Source organism: Falco naumanni, chromosome 7 (assembly GCF_017639655.2).
Source record: "Falco naumanni isolate bFalNau1 chromosome 7, bFalNau1.pat, whole genome shotgun sequence".
Lineage (NCBI taxonomy): Eukaryota > Metazoa > Chordata > Aves > Falconiformes > Falconidae > Falco > Falco naumanni.
In genome coordinates, this window is record NC_054060.1 from 36,494,558 (window position 1) to 36,517,742 (window position 23,185).

Genomic DNA, 23,185 nt, shown 5'->3' on the forward strand with positions numbered 1-23,185 from the left:
CAGAAAACTCCTTGTCATTTGTCCCATGCTAAACACAGAGTCACAAAGCACTGCTGGTGCCCTGCCTGCTGAGTGTAACAAGGTAACACAAAGCAGTTTCCCCTCTTCTACCCTATAACGTTTTGCCTGTGCTTCCGCATCTAGTGCTTAGCTGCACCCAGCACGTGAAGACAGAAAACATTACCTTCCTGAAAATCCCAAGGTTCAACCCCAGCAAAATTTTCTGCCACTTTGAGCACCTACGAAAGAAACATCTACACACCGCTAAGCTTCAAGTGTAAGAGTTGCCTTTTCCTACATATTTTAAATGCAATTCTTCCATTTCAGGACAAAGATGATGACCTTGTTAACTTGTACGGCCAAGTGCTAGCTCTTTGCATGCAGCAGAGAGCAATTTATTCTTAAAGTCTTCATTGCAACAGCAATGACACTGTCAGCTAGTCGCCATCCACACCCTACCAGCTGCAGTCTGGCTCTATCCCCTCCAGACCAGCCAGCACCCCAGTCCCACCGCTTCCCAAACAGGAAAGCTGCCAGCAGAACTGCAAAGGGTGCAGCTGCATGGCCAGGGCAGGGAATATGCTGCACCACCAAAAAAAGGAGCTGCAGTCTTCTCCGGGGCCACCAGCATCAACTGCACCAGGCAACCCCTGCTGGTTCCCCTGACCAAAACCTGAAAGGCATGGGATCAATTGCATATCAGAACCACATTTTACTACATATTTTATTACATCAATGGCTTGAAAAAATTTTATTTGATGTCAGCAAACATTGGAAATCATAGAAAAATGAATTATGTAGAATTTCACAAAGGAATTTACCCCACTACAGTTCCTCATACAGTAAAATAATTCAAAACCAAATGTTACTTTTCAGTGGCTAAGCAATTTTATAATGCTATGAACATTCACCACAGTAAGTGTGCTGAATAATAGAAAACAGGCAAAAAAGACATTTAAAATATTACTTACAACAGCATTATTATAACATACTTTCTTTAAAATCCCAATGAGTATTTTATCACTTCAAAAGCTATACAGCATTTCCATTATATTTGCAAACTTAACCTTATACATCTTTTAAAATCTTGAAAAAACTTCTTTTAAGCAATCTATAAGCAGTTAACAAAATTGATAAAATCTACATAATGGAATACTATACACTCCAGTATAAATTTTATTTTAGGAGAATATGAATGTAAACACTCATTATTATACAACATGCATAGACTATACTGACCTTCCATCTTCTGAACTGTAACTTTCACTGCAATTGTGCTTTACTATCAACAGGAAAAGCTGCATTAATCCAGGGAGTGGCAGAAAGTATTTGCTTCAGGGGCATTGCACAAGATCACTAGATTTTGACTTGCTGAAGACAAGCTGGAGCTAATAATTTTTTTTATTTATTTTTTTGTTGTAAAGAGTAGATATCAGACCACTCATCGCTGAATGGGTTATGTATAATTTTATACAGATTTGAAAAAAAACGCAGTATCAGAAAAACCTATGATGTTTTTCGCTTCATTGACTTGGAGATTTATGTTCACAAATCCAGTGATCAAGTTAGTGTAATGCACAGTTTGGCTCATATTTGGTGTGCAAGAATACCAACAGCATGTTAGTGATTTAGAGAATAAAAACCGAAATTTAAAGTGACAATGAGCATATTTTATTAGACAATGTTTCAGATGTATTTGTACAGGAAAGAAAAATGTTTGTCAGGACATTGCTTTAAGAGAATAAGAGTTTCACTCTTACATTAACTATTAAAAAAGTGTTCTTGTGGATACTTAATGGGGTCTTCCTGGTTGCAAACTTGTAAAAATATATTAAGAATTCATTATCCCCATTGGTATTAAATATATCAAGACACAACCATTGTGGTTGCACTACCAGTTATGGCTACTATGGTCTTAAGCATCTGATTGTACATTGTTGCTATACTGTTAAGCACAACTGAGGCATGTATTTTTTTCCCTTGGTTAAGATTATATTACAAAAATTGATCACTGTTTCAAACCAGTTAAACACAAATATTCAAGTAACAAGGTTGTTTTAATGGATAAGCGAAAAAAAGAAGTTATCTAGCACTTTACACAACTACATAAAAATTAAATAGAAGAAATGAAATTTGTTTATGCATATGCAATACACTTTTATATCTTTAAGATTTCTAAAACTAAAACTTAAACTATCATTTTCTTTAATGATACCATATTTTGCACAATAACTTATACTTAGGAGAAATAATTTCCCATTTTCCACAAAATATATATAATTATGACATTCACATTGATAGTTTAAGAAACAAAATTTAAGTGAATATTCTATCTTACGCAGTTATCTTTGTGGACCCTTCCAATCAGAATGCAACCAGTTGATGTACCTAATGCTTGACCCATTTGAAAAAGAGAGGGTCTTCACCTAATCAAGACCAAACCATTTAAACTTTCAAAAGCTAAAATGATTTTATCGCATTTAAAACCATAGTTAAAAAGAATGTAGAAAACTAAACATTTAAAATACAGTGCTATTATATTGTACGTATCAACTACAATAAGATAGCAGTCAACTGAAAAGTAATTAAACAACTTTTTTCTTCCTAATATCATGAATCATACATGTTTCCCCTACCCCTTGGGGATGAAGCCAAAACACAACTTTTCTGATCATAAAATGGACAGATTTGAGGGCAAAACCCAATGAAAAGTCCTCACAGGTAACTTAACTCACCAGCAGAAGCCTCTCCTGACGAGTTTCACCAGGTGGGATGCAAGCTCACACCCCCCTCCCACACTGGCAAGGACCTGTCCCCATGCATTGGTACCAGCAGGAGGTTTAATACTGGAATATTCCTAATGCGCGGCATTGCTTTACACCAGAACTGTAAGCTGAATTCACAGTGCTATTTGCCCGGTCTTTAATCCTAATTCACACTGGCTAACAGCTAGTGTCCTTTCCCACAAGAGACTAACTCCAACTGGCACAGGACTGAAGGAACATCTGCAGGGCCACCACCAGAGCTGCCAGTTCAGATAAACAGCTGTAGAGATGCTGCCACAAACGTGGGACGACAGGTTTCCAACACAGAGGGATAGGGAAGAGCTCTCTTCCATCACCTCACAGGATCTCTCTGGAGCTACCAAAATGCAGCTGCTCAGGAACAGCTGCAAAGTGGCTGAAACAGCCCCTTTTGGGGCTCCACACCCCATCCGGTTTGCCCTAAGAAATTCCCATCTGCTCCTTCACCTGTGTGCTGTTGCTCAATTTACAGTGTTGATTTACTTTCCTCACACAAGGCCCAAGGAGGAGACCACCTTGGCAGTCCGTGATGCTACTGCCTCCCCTGCCTTTCCTTGAGCTGTGTCACAGCTGTCTCCGTTAGCCAGCTGGCATTAGCCTACCCCACCTAGGTACAGAGAACAGAGCCATCACAGCACACAGCACGGCACAACCCAGCAGCCCAAACACCAGCACCAAGTTCAGGGCTAGACTCGAGCTGCAGCACCTCAGCTGCAGGCCGGGACACGGACTAGCTCATTTCAGGTTGTGTTAAGAGAGGCTGGTGCCTTACATCGCTGTGTGCCATCTTGGCTTGAACCCTCTGTAGAGGAAGAGAGGGAAAGAAGGTCCTTTTTCTCCACCTGCAAAGACACCTGGTGGTTCTTCCAACATCATTAAATTAACCATTTTTAAATGCTTTGTGACTAGTGTTATTTTGCAGCTTTCCACCGGACAAGAAGTAATACTGCTGCTTCTAGCTTCTCTGAACACTGTCTGCTCGGCAGTCAGCAGCTACCTTGTTCAAGGTGCAAAAAGTCCTCATACAGGACTTTCAAGAACAGCTCCGGTTCAAGCCAGCTAGATAGGCCACAGCACAGGTCATCCGAGCAGAGGGCTGGGGATTTGAAAGCTGCATGCACCAAGTATTTGGAAAAGCACCTCTTAGATTTTAAATTGCATATTTTGGTTCAGAACATGAAAGCGATGTGTGCTTCAGAAGGGTTAAAATGGCCAATGAAATTAACCCAGTTCTTCACTAAACTTCTGAGAGACCAAAAACTACCTGAAGGTTGAATTTTGTGTCCAACCCTCGTCCAGACTTCCAGTGGGACAAGTAGTTTGATATCTTTGGCAAACAGCGCTCTGAAGAGGAATGAGACACTGGGACAGAAAGTGACCTATGGTAGCCAAATGTAAAAAGGCACATATTCCGAAAGGAGAGGCACCAGAGAAAGTTGTTTTGACTTAATCCCGCAGAGGATCAGGAAAAAGAAAGTTGTGTAGCACTCGTTTAACAAGTTACAATGCAAATGCTGAATGCCAGGGGTTAAATAGCGTATCAAACAGTTTCGGGTTACTTATTCCCTTTTGCACTAAATAAAAGCCATTAAAATATACAGGAATAAAACGCTCAATTAGGGAGCTTTCTATGAAGCAAGAACACACAAGTATAGTGGAAAGAATTGCACAAACCAGAAGTGAGTTACGTCTACAACCTTGGACTGACCAAACCTTAGAAATGACATTTCCTATCGCTTTGCATTACTCAAGATTGCTTGTTAACATGTCCTGTCATTTCAGAACAAACCTGACACCACTGGCATGTGCACAGACCTCTCCTTTATAGAAAGCTCACTAATAATAGTGTCATCGTAAGAACACACAGGAAGCGGAGACCACGAGGCCATGCAGCAATACGTACTTATACCCTACGGACCAAGTATTATAAGAACTCCTAACGTGTAGAGTTACTGTGGGGCTGCTAAGGAGCTCCTTCTTTTGCAGGTTGGTCAAAATTTACAGACAGATGTTACTGGTTCTAGAAATCCCCGTGCTTAAGCAGGACGTTGATGAAATGGAGAGCTGAGCTACCTGGGTGCTTTTGAAAGAAAGTGGAGGCAGTATGGAGGAATGAGGGGAGATTAAGGCAGATGTAGCACAGGACTGGAAGCGTTTGCCTTTTTATTTGGTAATAGCTGCTTGTCCACAGATATGATGCAGATGGCTGTCTGAGGTTTGCTAATACCTGATATCCTGGATAACACAGTAGTCAACACAAATTGTTCTAGGCTACAGCACCTTCTCACGAAGCAGATGCATATCTGACATCAAGAACAGAAGTAGCCTGGAGGGAAGGGGGAAGGGGGAGAAAAAGGAGACGTTTAGTTTGAAAATAAATATACATAGAGGCTTTCTTGCATCTCCAAACTTCACCCTAGATCCATGGTACTGAAAGTGACAAAACAGACAACTCTGGCACACAGGAGGAATCGCAGCAGCTCCCCCGATTCTGAGCCACACTGGGATTTGTCAGGAGTGTAAACACACAAGAATTAAGATCGGAGCTGAGGCTGCTTTATAATCAGCAGTATCACCTCGCTCCTTCAAAAAAAAAAACAAACACACACACCAAAACAAACCAAAAAAAACCCCAAAAACAATAACAACAAAAAGGGAATTGTGGCCACTTGCTACGAAAACACACTGAAGGGGAAAGCCCAGAGCAGCCAGAGGGCTGATGAAGCTTTTACTAGGCTGGCGGCCAGGCAGACAAGGCACGCCAGGGGAGAAAGCACCTGAGGGAATTCAGTGTTAGGCCAGCAGTTTTCTCCTGACTTCTGCTGACTGAGTCCACCTGACTCGACTGGCTACCTGTGCAAGCGCTCTCAAGAGCAGGCACCAGCTGTCCAGTACTATGCAGCTCAGCAGGGACCAGGAGGGACCTACTAGCCCACCTAGATCACTTATGTGATAATCCCAACGATAGAATTTCACTTTGGCCCCAGAACTGCTCATACAGGCACCCAGTCAGCACTGGCTTACATTACTTCTGAAGGCAGAAGCACCACATATATCTAGCCAGCCTAAGAGGCAATGTCTGATGTGCTCAGAGAGCGTGTTAGCCATCAGAAGTCCACTGTGTGACACCCTTGTGTCCCTTCCTTGTGCATTTTTACAAAAAGCTGCAGGCTTGGTAGTTAAAATTGCCTCCATGCTGCCAGCACCTTCCTCCTCCCAGCCATGACACATCAGTTCCAACTGTCCAGAACAGGCTTCATCAAGAACCACAAGCCACACGGTACTAGTGTAAAGCTGACATGATATGGCACAGCTGGCAGCTCGCTGCCACCCTGTCTGGCTCCTGCCTGTGTCAGCCTGCTGCAGGAGGGCTCTGCCTTAATCCCTTACTGTATTGCAGGGCACAGTAAATCGCCTGACACCCGCAATAGCTGCCTTTACTCTAGGCTTTGCAACTATTGCCACCAGCTTATTGTTTTGGTCTCCTTTCCACCATTCAGCACTTGCTTGATGCCAGCCTGGGCATTTTCAATCACTAGTTTGGGGATCACACCTGCTGCTCCACCAGTCATTTTACCAGGCTTTGCTGTCATGCCTTCACTCTCCCTCCTCTGTTAACTTGCCTGGGACCCTCATTGCTCCAGTATCCACACACCTGGCAACATCAGCACACCCCCAGTTCCTGCTGCAACCATTTTCTCTCTCAAGTAAGACTCCCCTTTTTTGACTGCAACTTTCAGGAGCGAGGGTGTGTTTGAAGCCAGGAAGAATCTCAGAGGGCTCAGAGAAGAAAAACTCTGCACTGCCAACTGCTACAAATCTACTGGTCACATGAAAAGGCAGTGATACAAGCTACCTGTCTTTCAAATGGGTGGTTACATACTAGCAGCATTGCTGCTTTGCTCCACCTCTCAATTCTGGAAGAATGAGACAATTTCACTCACACCCTTCTGAGAAGACAAGTTTTTGAGTTTGGTTTTGTTCATCTGACATGCCTTTGGACCTACTCCCCAAATATAAACATCTCTGAATAATACGTTATTAGGATTTATGAAGCAACAAAGTTCTGCTCTCTGAACGTCTGAATGGCAATGTACAAGTGAGCCAACCATAATCATGGCAACAAAAGTATACAGTACGCTGAGAGGTCTTGAGTCCATGTGAAACCAAGCTTCGCCTTACGCTGTCGACTGCTTGCATTTAGAAGATACAGCTTTTGTGCCAAGCTGTCTTATAGAATTAGGCCAAAGGGAGTCCTAGATCAGGCATTTTTAACACGCAAGCCTCTAGCGGGGTTTTCTTTTGCAAGACTGTTAATATTACATTTTTGTAACTAATTTTCATATTTAAACACTCTGCAGTCTCTTAGTTAACTTTAAACACACATTGTCTTTGGAGAAGTGTTAACTCCGTGAAGCTCCATCAAGGAGAAGCTGTTTCTAGAATTTCTGTCTTCACAGAAACTGCTGTAAAATCAAGGAAACTTTGCCTCTAGGTAATTCCAGAGTGAACAGTTTCACACACTCGCCTTGTTTACAGCTTTCTTCCCTTCCCCCAAGTGAAACCACTCCATCATCAAAAATGAAAAAGCAAGCTTTGCCTCAGAAGACTGTACGGTCCCACAAAGCCAAACCTAGAACAGCTTGGAGAATTGAGTGCAGGGAAAACGTCCAAGTGAGATAAAGATGTATACAGTTTCGGCAGCAAGAGGCATTAAAATGTCCATGTGCTGATGAGATACAGATACTGTCAGAAGGCTGCAAATTAACTGTTCTCTTTCCACTTTAATATATGTCTGGAATTGCCAGTTCCCAAAATCAGTACTGGAATCTGTATATCCAGAGGAAGTGAAATACGCTCAGATTGAAGATTGTCAAAAATGGCTTTTGCAGAGTATATATATATATAGACACATACACACATCTATCTGAACTGAGCTCAGATTGGGAATTTTATGTGACTTTTAAATTGGATTTACCTCATCTTCTTCTTCAGACATTTTAGTGGAATTATCAGGGGATTTTACAGGCTTCTGGCTATTGGTTCCATTTGTCTCCTCTTTGCCGTGCTCTGCCTCCCACTCCTGTAGAACTTCATCTATGTTGAAACGACGTCTATAATTTACAAAAAAGTTTTTCACTTGCACCACAGATTTGTTTCCAATCACGTCAGAGATTGCCTGAAAGTCTCGGCCATATTTCCTGATTGCTAAAAGCAACAAAAAGAAAAACAAAAGCAATGTGTTATTTCCACAGAGACCGCAAATCAGGCTCAAGTCACAGCATTAGGATCTGAAGCTGAACTTCTGTCAAGGTTGCAAGCCTTTCTCACTTTAATCCAGGAAAAGAGTCTAAGCTGGGCAAGAGACACAGTTAAGACTAGCCCAGGAGACAAGAAGACGACAGAGGTGTAGTAAAGGTGGGCAGAGCCAAACCTACAAGACCTGTGTAAATCTGCCTGTAGAACTTGAGAAGTTACACAGACAGAGAGCACAGCACTAACACCAGCAGAGTTTCACTTTCTGAAAGCCTGGACACGCAGATTATTTGAAAACATTCATATGGTGCAATTTATACTGTCCAGGGAGGGGAAGGGGGGATATTGTTTCCTTGTTCAATTCCGTTCTTTGGGCCTCAGTACACAGCAACGTCAAAATCCCTCATCAGTCAGTGAAAGGAAACACACCACTGAAGTGCAGCAGTTTTCACTATCACCAACCGAAGCACAAATGAACTTGTAGTGCCATACCTTGCACAGCAAGAAGCTGCTCATCTGTGGTCCAACGTGCGTTAAATTTCTGAACGACCTAGACATCAAAAAAAAAGAATCAGGTAACTTCCTTTACATAAGCAACAATTTTCACTTGTATCTGAGCTCATAAAAGCCTCACAAAAACATAACAAGGAATTAACTGTCAAACTATATCATTCCTTTTAGTAGCAACAATGTTTTCAATAAAGAACTGCATATTGGCATCCATTCAGTCACCTGTGACATACACTGTGCCTTTAAGCCAGGGTAAAACACAAAGATAGGGAACAGGCTGAGCAGATAGCCAAGAGCCACGCTCTTCCAAAGCACCGATTTATTTTTATTAGGGACACCCTTTGTAATCTTGGTCAAATTATTTCCAGCAAGAGGTACCAGAGCTGGAAAGAAAACAGCAGAAGCACCAAGTGCCAAGAGAAAGATGGACCATAAACATCCTCTTCTACATTTGTCGGCATTCAGAGCAAAGCAGCTCCCTCTCTCACAAGGCCATATGGATACAACGCTGACAAAACACAGTATATCCGAGATACCCGTACTTCTCTTAAAACCCACTTTCACATGCTAAACACTACCCTTACTTTCTTCTCATCTCCCATTTCCCTTACACAACAACAGTGAAAATGGTAACACTCTTGATTCACACTGACAACTAACAGGACATTGGTCCTAGTACACTGGCAACACAAATAGCCCTGGTATGTAAACACTGATTAGCATTTATCTCCACAATAAACAAAGGTCAGAAAATGATCCTACCTCTGGAAGTCTGTATTGTTCTATACCACCTTCAAGTTTTTCTTTGAGTGCGCTGTTTGTCTGTTTGATATTCTGAATCTGAAAAGAAAGTTTCGTTCCTTTAACAAGGATTAAAAAAATAATAATAAAAAAAATCATCTTTGGACAAGTATTCTTTCCAGCAGCCCCAGCAGGAACCTCACAAGCTCAGCATTCCAGTTTTTCTCACAACCTCCCTTTTCCAAAAAGAAAGTTTGTTATATTGGAATGAAGGAATGCAGGAGCAGCTGGCATATCAGGAGATCCCATTTAATTTATTCCATCCTGTATCAAGTTTTTTTGAGCAAGAACTGCCTCAACTTCCAGGACTGTATAAAGCCCAGCATAAGAAGAAAGGCCCCGTTCATAGCAAGTAATGAATCAAAGACTGCTAGAGAGCTCTGCTTCTCCCAGAGTGCCAAGAAAAAGGCTTCAGGCCAAAATACCAATTCTATTAAGTTTAATAAAAAGCTTGAGCCAGATCTCTGCTTTAAAAACAGTGAAAATGTTCAGATCTAGGAAACAGACTCACATAGTAAACCTGTCTTTACTAACAGATAGTTAAAAACCATTTGCTTAAAAGGCAGATCCATCAGGGAAGCAACAGGTACATAGGAAAGTCTGGATGATGCATGTCTAAGAACAAAAGAGATAAATCTGCCTGTTCCAGAAGTACCATATGAAAAGGCAAAGGAAACTGCTGCAGATGGATATCAGTTACTGCTGAAACCAGGGTCCGAGGGAAGTTCACAGTTAAAACATAAGGAACTCTGAACTGCAGGAAAAAGTATCAAAAAATGATCCTTTAGGCCAGCGCTATGGACTTTTCCCTTTATATCTAAGGTAGGCTTGCCCACAGAATTAAGAGACATAAAACACAGGGCTGCACTAGTTTATAGCACAAGGCTAACAGCTTGCCAATTAAGCCACATAATGACATGCATCATCACTGTCAAGCTAGTGATTCCTGCAAACTTTGCAGACTGTGACAAGCACTACCACCAAAAATAGCAGTTATTCTTGAACTAATCCATTCATACCTGTCGTTTGATTGAGACTAATTCCATGTCCAGTTGTCTGAGTACAGTGGTAGCAGCTGTTGCATTGGCAGAAACTGCCTCCACATCTTCTTGGGAAAGGAACATCCCTTTGGGAGGTTTCCTCTTGGCTCTGTTCTTGGCCTGTGTACTGTGCTTCTCCTTCTTCACCTGAGGAAGGGTTTCAGTGGGCGGCACCTGGCAAACAGCAGTCATTTTACAAAACCAGATGATCTCTAAAGGTTCCTTCCAACTCAAGCTATTCTGTGATTCTATGACTTTTAGCCATCATCAAAACTTGGAGAATCAAAAAGATAGCTTAAAGACAGGGAGACATTTTTTTTTTTCTTTAAGTAGCATATCATACAAATGCTGTCTTATCTAAAGCTCTCCTTTCTTCTAGGCAGCTTTCAATGTTTACAGAGATACTGGTTGTCTTCTCTGCCCATTTTCATTTTGCAAGACAGAGACCCAATTTTACAGTAGTTACACATTCTGGTTATTTTCAAACACACCAAAACATCTCTTCTTGCTTTCTTCACCAGGCCTGAACACGGCTTTAACTGAACACCAGAAAGAAACAAAGTAGTTTGGAGACAGGGGAAGAATGCAACTAGAAGAGTTCAGAGGGACTTGTTTTCCTATGTGTCAGACAGAAGAAAGAATAAACCAAATCTATTTAAAGTCTAAGAATAAAGGAGCAAGGTGACTATGAAGTAATTCTTAGATCATTACGCAGTTTCTCGGAAGCCGATTTTTCTTGCATAGCACTGATACATCAACTGTTCCACTAAACTGATGCAGTTTTGCCCACAACTAAAATTTAAGGCTCTTTTGGGAAAGGGAGTATTTCACACAGCACCGATTATTTTTATGCCTTCTGTCTACAGCAAAGAATTAGGTGCACACCTCTAACAGGGAGATTACCTAGGACACTATACTACAGACCCTTCAAGAGCACATCTGATTCTCTAATACCAAAACCATTTCTTCCAGCAGGTATTTTCAACAAGCAGCTCATACCCAAGATTTATTACCCAGTGGCTGGAGCCTGGCCAAGAACACAGAATAGAAGAAGGGTGGCAGAGAGAGAAAAAGCAAGGGGAGGCCACACATATGAAATCCTCTACTTGATCACTTCCAGCTTTAAACACATTGGCTTTGCTTGGTGCTATTGTTTCCCTCCTAATTTGCAGTTACATGTAGCTTCTACAGAGTTTGCAGCATTTACTAATTAGTGAGCATTAGAACGCTCGCATTTAAACCACACAAGGCTGAGCACAAAGCCCCACGTAAGCATGAGGCTCTGTTTCCTGAAGGCTGGAGAGCCCCAGCGCATGGGCTCTGGCCAGAGCCACAGGAGTGGTAATGTGGACAACTGCCTGTTCAACCTTTTTTTTTTCCCTTCTTTAGTGCAAAGGACTCCATGAGGGATGACACCTAAGGCAAGGCCCAGGAGCAAGAGATTAACTATTGCTGTTGCAGGATGGATACCCTATTTCTTTTAGCAGAAGGGAGTAGTGAAACCAGACTGGTTTAGCTACGAACAAATGAGGTAAGCTCTGCACTCTGCTTCAGAAGTGAGCACATTGGTAACTGAACTGGGTAAATTATTCAACATGGATATATATTTCAGATTTATTCGTATTTCATCTCCGTGCAGAATTTCACAGGATCATGCAATAATGCCTCACAACAGGTTCAGGGTGTAGGCTGACCAACACACAATGCCTGCAGCCTCAATGCCTGCAATCCCAGAAGCCTCAATGTTAAGGAAAAACAAAAGCAGTTTCAAATGATTGTTTTACACAGTTCAAAGAATGTGAAGCTCTTTCATGTTGTGGACAAGAAGCCAGAGCTCCAGCAGAACGTTTTTTCCAAGCTCCAAACACCTCTATGCCCTGGTGACATTGTGCAGGCTTGCACAAATTTGAACACCCCATCTTGGAAACTCTTGCTTTCCTGGCCACACACATTTCTCTGCAGAATTAAATAAATTCATGAAAAGCAGAAAGAATTGAAATGCAGGTATTTAGCAGTGCTCCTCTGTTTATTTAGAAATTGCTACTGCTGTCCAGCGCACTTCAGTCTTACAAAGCCCTTAATACAAACAAGTTTCCCTCCTCAGATTTCACTGTGTAAGAAGAAAAACCCAAGCTATCTCGAGCCATGTAAAAGCAGAGGATGAAATGGAAGGCATTTCCAGGAACAAGGAAGATGCAGAGAAAGCGGCTCTTTTCACAATCTCAGTATTATGGAGTTACTATCTGAGGAAACCCGAACAGTTGCACTAACACTGAAAGTAGTAAAAAAAAAAAAAAAAAAAAAAAGGGAAGATTCCCCCTCCAATGATCCCCAAAAGAGGAAACGGATGAGATATTTCAGATACTCTGAGAAATCCCAGTATTACTCGGCAAGTCATACAGTAACCGACACGTCTCAGAGCTGGAAAAACCATCTCTGTGCGGCTGGGACAGGGAGGTTCTTTACGGTAAAAGTCCTGGGTGCATCACCACCCCTGCACATCTGACCATGTCATTAAAAGAAATAGAACAATCAGGAGAAAACATAATCCCCTCCTGAATACCTGCTCTCTCCCTGAGCATTTTCAATCAGCCCCTGTGGTTCAGGTACTGCAAAATCAAACCAAATTAACTCTGAACAGGCTATGCAGGTTGTCAGCTTCGTTTTACCCACCAGTACAATCCCAGTCCAGAAGAGCCCCCACAAGGCTGCCCGCCATTGCACACACAGCCAGACTGCACATGCACCATGAGTTCTGGTGATGTCTTCCAGATTATAGTGCCATGGCCTGTATTAGTGTCACAAGGAGGGCAGACAGCCCCCTCCCATACAAGACTTTCTACAAAAAAATGTCTTAGTGATAGCTATCAGCCATCTGGCCTGGTTTGGCCTTACAACAGAGGCAGCTAAGTTGGTGAAGAACTACCTTCCCCTCTTCTGTAGCAGAGCATGCCAGCACTGGTAGGGAAGGAAGAAATAAAAGGGATTGAAGGGAACTCTCTTATAGACTCAAGCTTTCAAAGAGCTTATAGAGGAATCTAAACTTGAAAATTTATTAAAACAATGGGAAATGAGATGACAGTAGCAGTTATCCATCAGACACACTGGAGAGCTGCAGTATGCAGCTGCAACTTAGCCAAGTGAGAACCCTTCTAGTTCGGGTGTTGCTAACGCTTGAAAACCCAGCTTCTTGTAAGGGGGACTATGAGTGGCTTCACATTCACTTGGCTCCTAGGAAGTCATCAGGGATGCCAGCTCCTTTGGTGCAAGCAACAGCCAGGCTTTTCTGGAAAGTCTAGGAAGCACCCTGGCATGGGTAAAGAACAAACTAGAATGCTGTTATCTTTCAGTTATTTCCATTCAAAGTAATTTATCAGAGGAATTAATCTCACTGACAGTGACTGACAAAACAGCTGCTCTAAGACTTAGTTTCTGCCTGTGTGCAATCATGTCTTTAAATATTTCTAGTATTGTCTTCCTACATATACCCTTTAGAGAAAAAATTAAAAAAATGAGTGAGAGAGACAGCGTGGCAGAGAAATCAGGCTGCAAGAAATCAGGCTGCAAGAAATCAGGCTGCAAGAAATCAGGCTGCAAGAAATCAGGCTGCAAGAAATCAGGCTGCAAGAAATCAGGCTGCAAGAAATCAGGCTGCAAGAAATCAGGCTGCAAGAAATCAGGCTGCAAGAAATCAGGCTGCAAGAAATCAGGCTGCAAGAAATCAGGCTGCAAGAAATCAGGCTGCAAGAAATCAGGCTGCAAGAAATCAGGCTGCAAGAAATCAGGCTGCAAGAAATCAGGCTGCAAGAAATCAGGCTGCAAGAAATCAGGCTGCAAGAAATCAGGCTGCAAGAAATCAGGCTGCAAGAAATCAGGCTGCAAGAAATCAGGCTGCAAGAAATCAGGCTGCAAGAAATCAGGCTGCAAGAAATCAGGCTGCAAGAAATCAGGCTGCAAGAAATCAGGCTGCAAGAAATCAGGCTGCAAGAAATCAGGCTGCAAGAAATCAGGCTGCAAGAAATCAGGCTGCAAGAAATCAGGCTGCAAGAAATCAGGCTGCAAGAAATCAGGCTGCAAGAAATCAGGCTGCAAGAAATCAGGCTGCAAGAAATCAGGCTGCAAGAAATCAGGCTGCAAGAAATCAGGCTGCAAGAAATCAGGCTGCAAGAAATCAGGCTGCAAGAAATCAGGCTGCAAGAAATCAGGCTGCAAGAAATCAGGCTGCAAGAAATCAGGCTGCAAGAAATCAGGCTGCAAGAAATCAGGCTGCAAGAAATCAGGCTGCAAGAAATCAGGCTGCAAGAAATCAGGCTGCAAGAAATCAGGCTGCAAGAAATCAGGCTGCAAGAAATCAGGCTGCAAGAAATCAGGCTGCAAGAAATCAGGCTGCAAGAAATCAGGCTGCAAGAAATCAGGCTGCAAGAAATCAGGCTGCAAGAAATCAGGCTGCAAGAAATCAGGCTGCAAGAAATCAGGCTGCAAGAAATCAGGCTGCAAGAAATCAGGCTGCAAGAAATCAGGCTGCAAGAAATCAGGCTGCAAGAAATCAGGCTGCAAGAAATCAGGCTGCAAGAAATCAGGCTGCAAGAAATCAGGCTGCAAGAAATCAGGCTGCAAGAAATCAGGCTGCAAGAAATCAGGCTGCAAGAAATCAGGCTGCAAGAAATCAGGCTGCAAGAAATCAGGCTGCAAGAAATCAGGCTGCAAGAAATCAGGCTGCAAGAAATCAGGCTGCAAGAAATCAGGCTGCAAGAAATCAGGCTGCAAGAAATCAGGCTGCAAGAAATCAGGCTGCAAGAAATCAGGCTGCAAGAAATCAGGCTGCAAGAAATCAGGCTGCAAGAAGTCAGGCTGCAAGAAGTCAGGCTGCAAGAAGTCAGGCTGCAAGAAGTCAGGCTGCAAGAAGTCAGGCTGCAAGAAGTCAGGCTGCAAGAAGTCAGGCTGCAAGAAGTCAGGCTGCAAGAAGTCAGGCTGCAAGAAGTCAGGCTGCAAGAAGTCAGGCTGCAAGAAGTCAGGCTGCAAGAAGTCAGGCTGCAAGAAGTCAGGCTGCAAGAAGTCAGGCTGCAAGAAGTCAGGCTGCAAGAAGTCAGGCTGCAAGAAGTCAGGCTGCAAGAAGTCAGGCTGCAAGAAGTCAGGCTGCAAGAAGTCAGGCTGCAAGAAGTCAGGCTGCAAGAAGTCAGGCTGCAAGAAGTCAGGCTGCAAGAAATCAGGCTACGGATCTACTTCAAGGAGAGAAGGCCTTAGGGTAAATATCTTCCTGTAGCATGCACGTGCACATACAACCCACACTGCTGCTGAATGGCAAGGCATTTTTTATTAGCAGATAATCAGCAGGTTATACATATGAAAAAAAGTACACAGTTTCCTGTTAAGCATCACAGACCAGATTTTCAAAACTGTCTGTTATATTTGTGTGGCTATTTTCATCCAGAACTCTATGCCCACTCAAAATGAAGTATTTGAAGAGAGGTGCAATTACTACATTTGAAGTAGACAAAATATTCTGTGCATAATAACGGATTAAGGCTCCTCTGCCAGACAGAATAAACTGGCCACACAAAAGCTTTCTCCTTTACTGTTCACCACTGTAGTTACAATCCTGGTACCACCAAAATCCTCAGACTGTTGCTGAGGATTTCAGCACATCAGGAACTTACCTTAGAGTCTAAGGTGTAGATAAACATGCTCTTGCTAGTCTACCTAGAACAGATTATGGGGCATATTTCCCCTCCACCAAACCATCTCAGTGGTCTAAGTGCTTCGACTCCACCTCTAGACAGTTTGGTTGATTTAAACTATCACTGAAGGTGGTTCAAGCTAACACAGCCAAAGAGAGAGTCAAAGAGACTAGAAACACTCACATAGTACATTACCATGGGATGGTAAAATCTTAACATTTTCCCAGCACCATGGATAATAACTTATTTGTCTACAATTGTCTTCTAACTAAGACAATTTTGAAGACAATTCTTTTCTTGTATGACAACTATACAAAGCACAAAAAGAAAATGTAGATACTGTCAGCTTCTACATGAAGTAGCTAGTAAGTAAGCACTGTCATTTCTATAAGAGTAAGAAAATAATTATACCTCCTTTTTGCTCTCCTTGTTTTGTTCAACTTCAATATCAATAGGGTTATTTCCATTTGCTTCCTCCATTTCATCCTCACTGCAAGACAAAAGCAAACAGTACTATATTAGTTTGTGAGGCTCTTTTTCTATAGATAGCATGCTAAAAGAAATGCCTGGATACAACAGCAAGTCCAACAAGCTTTCCTTAGTTATATTTCCAGAACATTCTTTCAGGGGTTTGCAGTGGGTTTGTTGTTTGTGTTGGGGTTTTTTGGGTTTTTTGGGGTTTTTTTTTGGTTTGTTTGTTTGGTGGTTTGTTTTTTTTTTGTTTGGTTTGGTTGTTGTTTTGGGTTTGGTTTTTTTGTTTAATTCAAGAAATTCTTAAGTGTATAGCTAGTAGGGCCCATGTCTTGTAAAGGAAGGCTTCTCAGTAGCATACTTAGGCAAAATAAGTCTGCTCAGATGAAGGCAAGATACACATAATTGATTACACAAGTTACCTTTTAAAGAACAAGGCACTGAGCATTTTAACTTTAGGCAAACCAAGACAGAAACAAACACTTAGAATTACAGCAAGTAGCTAACCCACAGATTTCATACAACTCCTTAACATTTAGCAAAATAGACATGCGCAGGATGAACTCCTTCAAGAACAAGCATAAAAAATGTTTGGGTTTTTGTTTGGGCTTTTTTTTTTTTTTTTTTTTTTTTTTTCAGTGACAGCATCACATTTCATTCTCCCCTGGAAAAGAAAAAGAGGTTATCAGTTACAGAATAATAATAGGCATGAAATTGAGGCCATATTGAAAGTGACCTTGGCACACCTGGCCAGTTTGGCTTCATTGGAATTTTAATCAGACATTAAATCGAATATATTTTCACCATTTAGAATTTTTGTACTGTACACAACTAAAGTTAATTGCACCATTTGGGATGATGCCCAGAAACAGAAGAAATAAGCTGACCTAATCAAGGCTTTTCATTTTATTTTTTTTTTTAAATCAAAAAAATAAACCTATTTTGTCATGTCAAACTTTATAGCCTGGGATGAGAAACTTTGCCTGATGCAGGTATGTCACAGCACCAGTGCAAGGCAGGGCTGTGCAGAGAAACCCCAGCAGAAGCTGTGCTACACCGCTGGGGTGCTAGTGCCAGTCAGGGGGCATTCACACAGGCGTGGGGGACAGCAGGCACCGCGGGTGCCAGTGCACATGGCTGCGGTAGCAGCACTCGCTCACGGCCGTCTCCCCACTGCAGTGACACCCCGTGCAAACGTAGCTTAAGGAGGAACATACTGCCGGGTGGCTTAAGCTGGCATCCATCTCCGTGAGAGCAGTCACTTGTACAAGGCATTCCTGCTCTCCCAAGCTGCCTGGTTCACAAGATATTTAGTTTGTGTAATCACGATTCCAGGGAATAAACTCACAAGCACCCCCTCCCAGAGCTGCATACACAAAGCCCCTCACACTAAGAACAGCTACTGAAAACCTGGTCCCAAATGCGGGGGGAGCTATTTTGGTGACAATCTGAGGGATCAGGGAATTTCCCTGCCTAGCCACAGAAAAGATCTAGCAGTATTCGAGTGAGATACCTCAGACTGCCTTGCCTCTTTCTTAACCCCATCTCCAAAAGAGCTCCCACGTGTTCTCACCTAGGTTCAGATTTCAGCCTTTCTGCGAAGGCCAAACCCCCGTGGGCTCCGCTGTGCTCATAGTTTGCTCTTCTATTCTAGCGAGTTCCTAGATATGAGCTAGATCAAAACCCACCCACTCACTTCTGCAGTTTTAGACAGTGATCACTATTAACTGAAGAAAGTTTTTCAAGTTTTCCCAACAACTAATGGCACAGCACAACCTCAAAATCCAAACACCCCAAACTCACCCAGATTTGTTTTCACACCCCACATGGCTGCACTGATAAATCCTCCAGGTGTGCAGGGGTTTGACTATTTTACTCAACAGAGGGGAAAGAAGGGAAATCAAACATCAAGTTGATGGCCTGGCGCTTAGCTTGCTGCAGATGTAAACCAAATCACACATTTCCAATCCAGCTGCCTTCCTCAAAGGTTACAAAATTACAGCACATAGCAGCCCATAGAGTTCTTTCCCAATCACCAGATGGTGTGAGGTGCTGCTTTTCCCAGCAAACAGGCATAGGTACTGGAGTTGTATTTCCAAATTGCAGTAATTTCATTTATGAGCCAGAACAAAAATAGAGAGGTAAAAGACACTAAACCATACAATGAGACAAACACATACTCCTTACAAGAGGCAACCCAACCCCCACCCACCCATCCCACCCCCTAATTAGTAGGAAAATTAAAAAGAAAAAAAAAAGAGGGGGAAAAAAAAAGCAGAATGGGAAGAAGAAAAATCAAGACAGCCTTTGCAGAGAAGGGAAAAAAACAGAATGGAGAAAGACTCAGGTCAGAGAAAGCCAACCAAATATTGGACAAGTTGGCTGGTAACATTTTCCCTGGCCCTGCCTGTTAAGCAAGTATTGTTGACCTAATGGAGAAACGGGAGAGGTGGAGCGAGTCATTGGCGTAGTACACCTCAACCCTAGAAACACTTTCTTCCCCCTTCCCAAACAGGGGTTGCTCATATGTCCGGGAGCTAGCAAACAGTCCTGAAGCAGCAACTCTTTTGAGGAGAAAAAACTTCTGTAGAATTTTGCCCAATTACATTAGGAGTCTTCCAAAGCCAGGCACACCTCAAGTTTTATCTGCAAAGACATTAACTACATTTTAGAGCAGGTTGAGAAGGCACCTGCATCGAGCAGATGGACTTGCTGCTGTTCAGGGGCAATGGGGGTGTTGCCCACGCACACACCCCCTGAGGCCACCACATTTCTGAGGCTCTGTCAGGCCCAGAACTAGGCAGTCACCAAGTGACAGTTCTAACTGTACAGATACTTCTAGTAATACACACAACAGGAGGGTGAACTTGCAGACAAAACTGCACAAAAGCAGGAGTCAAACTCTTCTGTTGAAGCTCAGTGGCTAGTGATCTCCCAAATACCGGCACCCTCACCCCCCCAAATCCTAATGCACGCAGCATACCATGGCCTCTGCCACAGAATTCATCCTAAGTTCCCCTGTGCTACCCTCTTCTCAGTCACTCAAACACATCCTAAACTTCAGTTTTCTCAGGGAATAGAGCATGGTCTTATGCTGGTAATAGTTTTTGAAGTAAAAGGCAGGGGAAGGGTCTCTGTGTGTATATGCACAGGCTGAGGGGTGCTGCGCCAGACCCTGCTCCCCATCAGGTGCACATTCTTGCTCTACTCAGCATCACATGGAGGAAATAAAGGCAGATTTCTAGCTCTTTCATGACTTCCTTTCACTCTCCTGCTTATCAGCTTCTCCGGCTCTGCTGACAACAGCGCCAATCAGCTTGTAAACAGTTTTAACTTCATTTTCTCCACCCTCAAGCAGTATCAGAGAAAAAGCTTCTAGAGCAATGGGACAGCAACCACTGCACTAGAGGGCAATCTGGAATTGCACAGTGTTGAAAAAGAGAGCACACTTAATTGCCAACAGATTCCTTTTGGCTTTAAGCAAAGCAAAACATGCACAGCAGGGAAAAGGGGTGGGGAAAGAAGGTGTGGCACCAGGAAACATTTTGGGGAAAATCCTACATCTAGTTTCTTACAAGCTAACAGGAATCTCTGGGTAGTCTGAAGAAATCAGTGTGCGTCAATACACAGCCTTTCTGCTTGCAAACCTACCTTTCCTCACGTTCCCTTTTTTGTTTACGAGCATGACGGTCCATCACGCTAGTTTTAGTCCTTGTCTTCTTCCAGGAGTAGTAAAATTTCACCAGGCTGGCTATTGATTTGTCAGGAAGCTGTAAATTAAACATGTATCCTTTTATAGGTTTATATGTAAAGTACCCCCAGGAGTTCACATACAATTGGTCTGTTCTTGTCAAGGAACATCTGATCTCTCTACATTGAATTGTCTCAAAGGCTCAAGCAAGGCAGTTCTGCAGCCTTTCCGAAAATGATCTATGGGGGAGTGTTTCAGGTTAGTGCCCACTATTTAGGACATCAAAATCTCTAAAGAGCATCTCAGCAAGACTCCACTTACCAGCCAGGTAGCTGGTTCCCTTCAGAATAGAGGACCATAGCAAAAGCAAATCCCAAATGGGGCCCTGAAGCTAAGATAACAGTTTTAAAAGCTAACACAGGCATGTGTAAGCAACCACAGGAACTGCTGAATTGCAGGCTACATCCCAAGCGTATCTTTGATGTTTGGTTAAAAAAAGTCTTATTCACACCATTCACATGATTAAGTCTATTCAAAGGTCTCAACAAAAGACATTTTCAAAAGGTGGAACATTACTGTATGGTAGACTGAGGATATAGGAAAACAAGTCTCAATTGATTTTGCTTTGTCCTCTTACACTAATGTCATTGCCCCGTACTTATGAATGAAAAGTCTGCCTCCAAAAAAGTGTAAAACGTACAACTAATTCCCTACTTCTGAGGTACTCTGCATGGATGTTCTTATACAAGAGTTCTACAAGGTAAAAGTCCAACCTTTCTTGCTGAATAAAACATGTTTCAGTTAAGTGTCTGATTCAGCTTAGAGGGCAGGACAGGTGGGGAGGAAAACAAAACTGTAAGCAAGATCTCTCTTATTCAGATACCGCAGTTTAAGTCTTCACTTGAGACAAGCCTGGTTCTCAGATTGCAGGTTGACTTTAGGTCCTAATAATGGATCACACTAGAGCTGCTACCCTGGCACAGAGCTGCACACAGGCATAAATCCATCTGCACTGGCAAAGCACAGGTGCTATGTCAACGTTGTGTTGCCAACATCCATGCAGCAGGCTGGTACACTGGAATTAAGTGGGTTCCACAGAACAAACTCAGGGACAAGGCTGTTCGTGACAAACATCCACTTGGCTACAATCATATGCTAAGAGTGCCAAAATATCAGCACCAGCTCCAGTAAATAACGTAACTCACTTCTCATTCGCTGGCTTCGATAATTTTTCCCCTCAGTTCCAAGCTGCACTGGTGCTAATGAGGCAGCATATATAAGCTAACAACTAACGTGCTCCCGAGCCATTGATTCTTGTCCCCTGCTAAACACATAGCTTCGTGCCATTTAATTCCTTTCATGCAGGATGATTTTTCTGGGAGCAACCATAAAAAAGTATCATTACCTAGAGAACAGCACATGAGCTTGGCATTCCTGTATTGGAATGCACTTCACTCTGGGACAGATTCATGCTTCTGCACAAAAACCAAATGGCAAATTTCTTGCTTTGGCATTTAACCAAGCAACAGGACAGGCTTTATGTTCTCTTTTTCTTCCTCCAGGACAATCCCCTCCCCATTTTTCCCCCCTATGCAAGAACAGAGGAATAACGAAGAAAACAGCTTCACCCTTCAGGAGTCCACAACTCTCCAGACTATCTATACCAGCTGTCCACAATATGCACAAACCCTGTCATCTGACCCAAGGGAGTGGGAAACCCTAGGACTCCAAGAACATCTGGAAACACACACCAGTGAAGGCACATTCAAGGAGGACATGAGAAGAATGAACCTTTTCCTGCCGCCCTTTTGAAAAGGGACTTGGCAGTTTTCCCTCACACTTGGGAGGCAAGTCACCTTTTGTTTTTCAGCAGGATCAGCAACACAGGCCTTCATAGGGGCTTTAAAGAGGCTGAACAGACTGCAACAGCCTAGGTTCACTTCAAAGGGTCACAATCAACATAACAGGGTCCTGCTGGAACATTCAAGAGACACTTTACTGAAGGAGAGCAAAGAACAAAGTCTGGTTCCCACTCAGGTGATGAACCACTTGAAGAAACTCTAAAGATATAATTAAATAAAAGATTTTTACATCCCATACTCTTCCTCTTTCAAAAGAAAATTGCCCACACCCCAGCAGTTCCCTTTCAGGCAAAAACCTACGCTTGAAGTTATCAGTCACAGTTTAGAAAAAAATCACTACCAACCAAAAGCAAAGGACTGAATGCTTGCAACCTCCATCACAGCATCCACTGACAGTCCCAAATCACATTAAGCACAGTCAAATAAAAGGAATTCCTAAAAAGCAGGCTGTAAGAAAGGAAATCAGCTTTGCACAGAGATGATCTTTACGCTGTGTGTGGGTGGGCACGTGTGTACAGACCATGCCTGAACTCCAGCCGAGACAAACAGTACCATAGCACACAGGGGACTGAAAACTGTAATTTCCAACCAAAAAAACTGCACACTCAACGTTTATCCTGAACCAGTAAAGTACTTCAGAAAAACACTTCTAAGGAGACTCTGGAAATAATGTTTCTTTCTATTCATGGCAGTACTTTTCTTCTAACATCCCCTTTGGCCTATTCTCTCTCAAAAGCATTACACAGGAGTTCAGCACAATCAGCCCTGAAGATGATGGTCCAACTGCCTGTTATGCTTTTCCATCCCTGTGACACCACTTACCATCTGCTGGATCCTGTGAAAGGTTTTCCCATGGAAACTGAAGGCCTGTTCAAACAAGACCTTGTCTTCCACTGTCCACTCATCTGGGAATGGAGTAAAGTTTGGCAGATCCGCCAAAGACTTCTCGATGTTGTGCTTGTGCCAGAACAGCATCCCAAGGGCCTAGAAATAACAAGGGGACAATTGTAATCACAAGAAACATTATTATATGCATGCAAAGAAAGAGCTACAGCATTTTTCTCAGGCAAAG

General features: G+C 42.7%; 1 protein-coding gene across 1 annotated transcript in view; it reads right to left on the reverse strand.

The window, feature by feature from the left end:
- Nucleotides 1-722: 722 nt before the first annotated feature.
- RCOR1 (REST corepressor 1) overlaps nucleotides 723-23,185 on the reverse strand; it is a 91,174-nt gene continuing 68,711 nt past the window's right edge. Inside the window, exons 5-12 of the mRNA XM_040600806.1 lie at nucleotides 22,936-23,097; nucleotides 20,212-20,330; nucleotides 16,501-16,579; nucleotides 10,391-10,585; nucleotides 9,333-9,410; nucleotides 8,553-8,610; nucleotides 7,783-8,012; nucleotides 723-5,130 (exon numbers count right to left, since the gene is read on the reverse strand). Coding sequence (XP_040456740.1) covers nucleotides 5,089-5,130; nucleotides 7,783-8,012; nucleotides 8,553-8,610; nucleotides 9,333-9,410; nucleotides 10,391-10,585; nucleotides 16,501-16,579; nucleotides 20,212-20,330; nucleotides 22,936-23,097 — 963 coding nt within the window. The 3' untranslated portion in view covers nucleotides 723-5,088. The remainder of the gene's footprint in view (nucleotides 5,131-7,782; nucleotides 8,013-8,552; nucleotides 8,611-9,332; nucleotides 9,411-10,390; nucleotides 10,586-16,500; nucleotides 16,580-20,211; nucleotides 20,331-22,935; nucleotides 23,098-23,185) is intronic.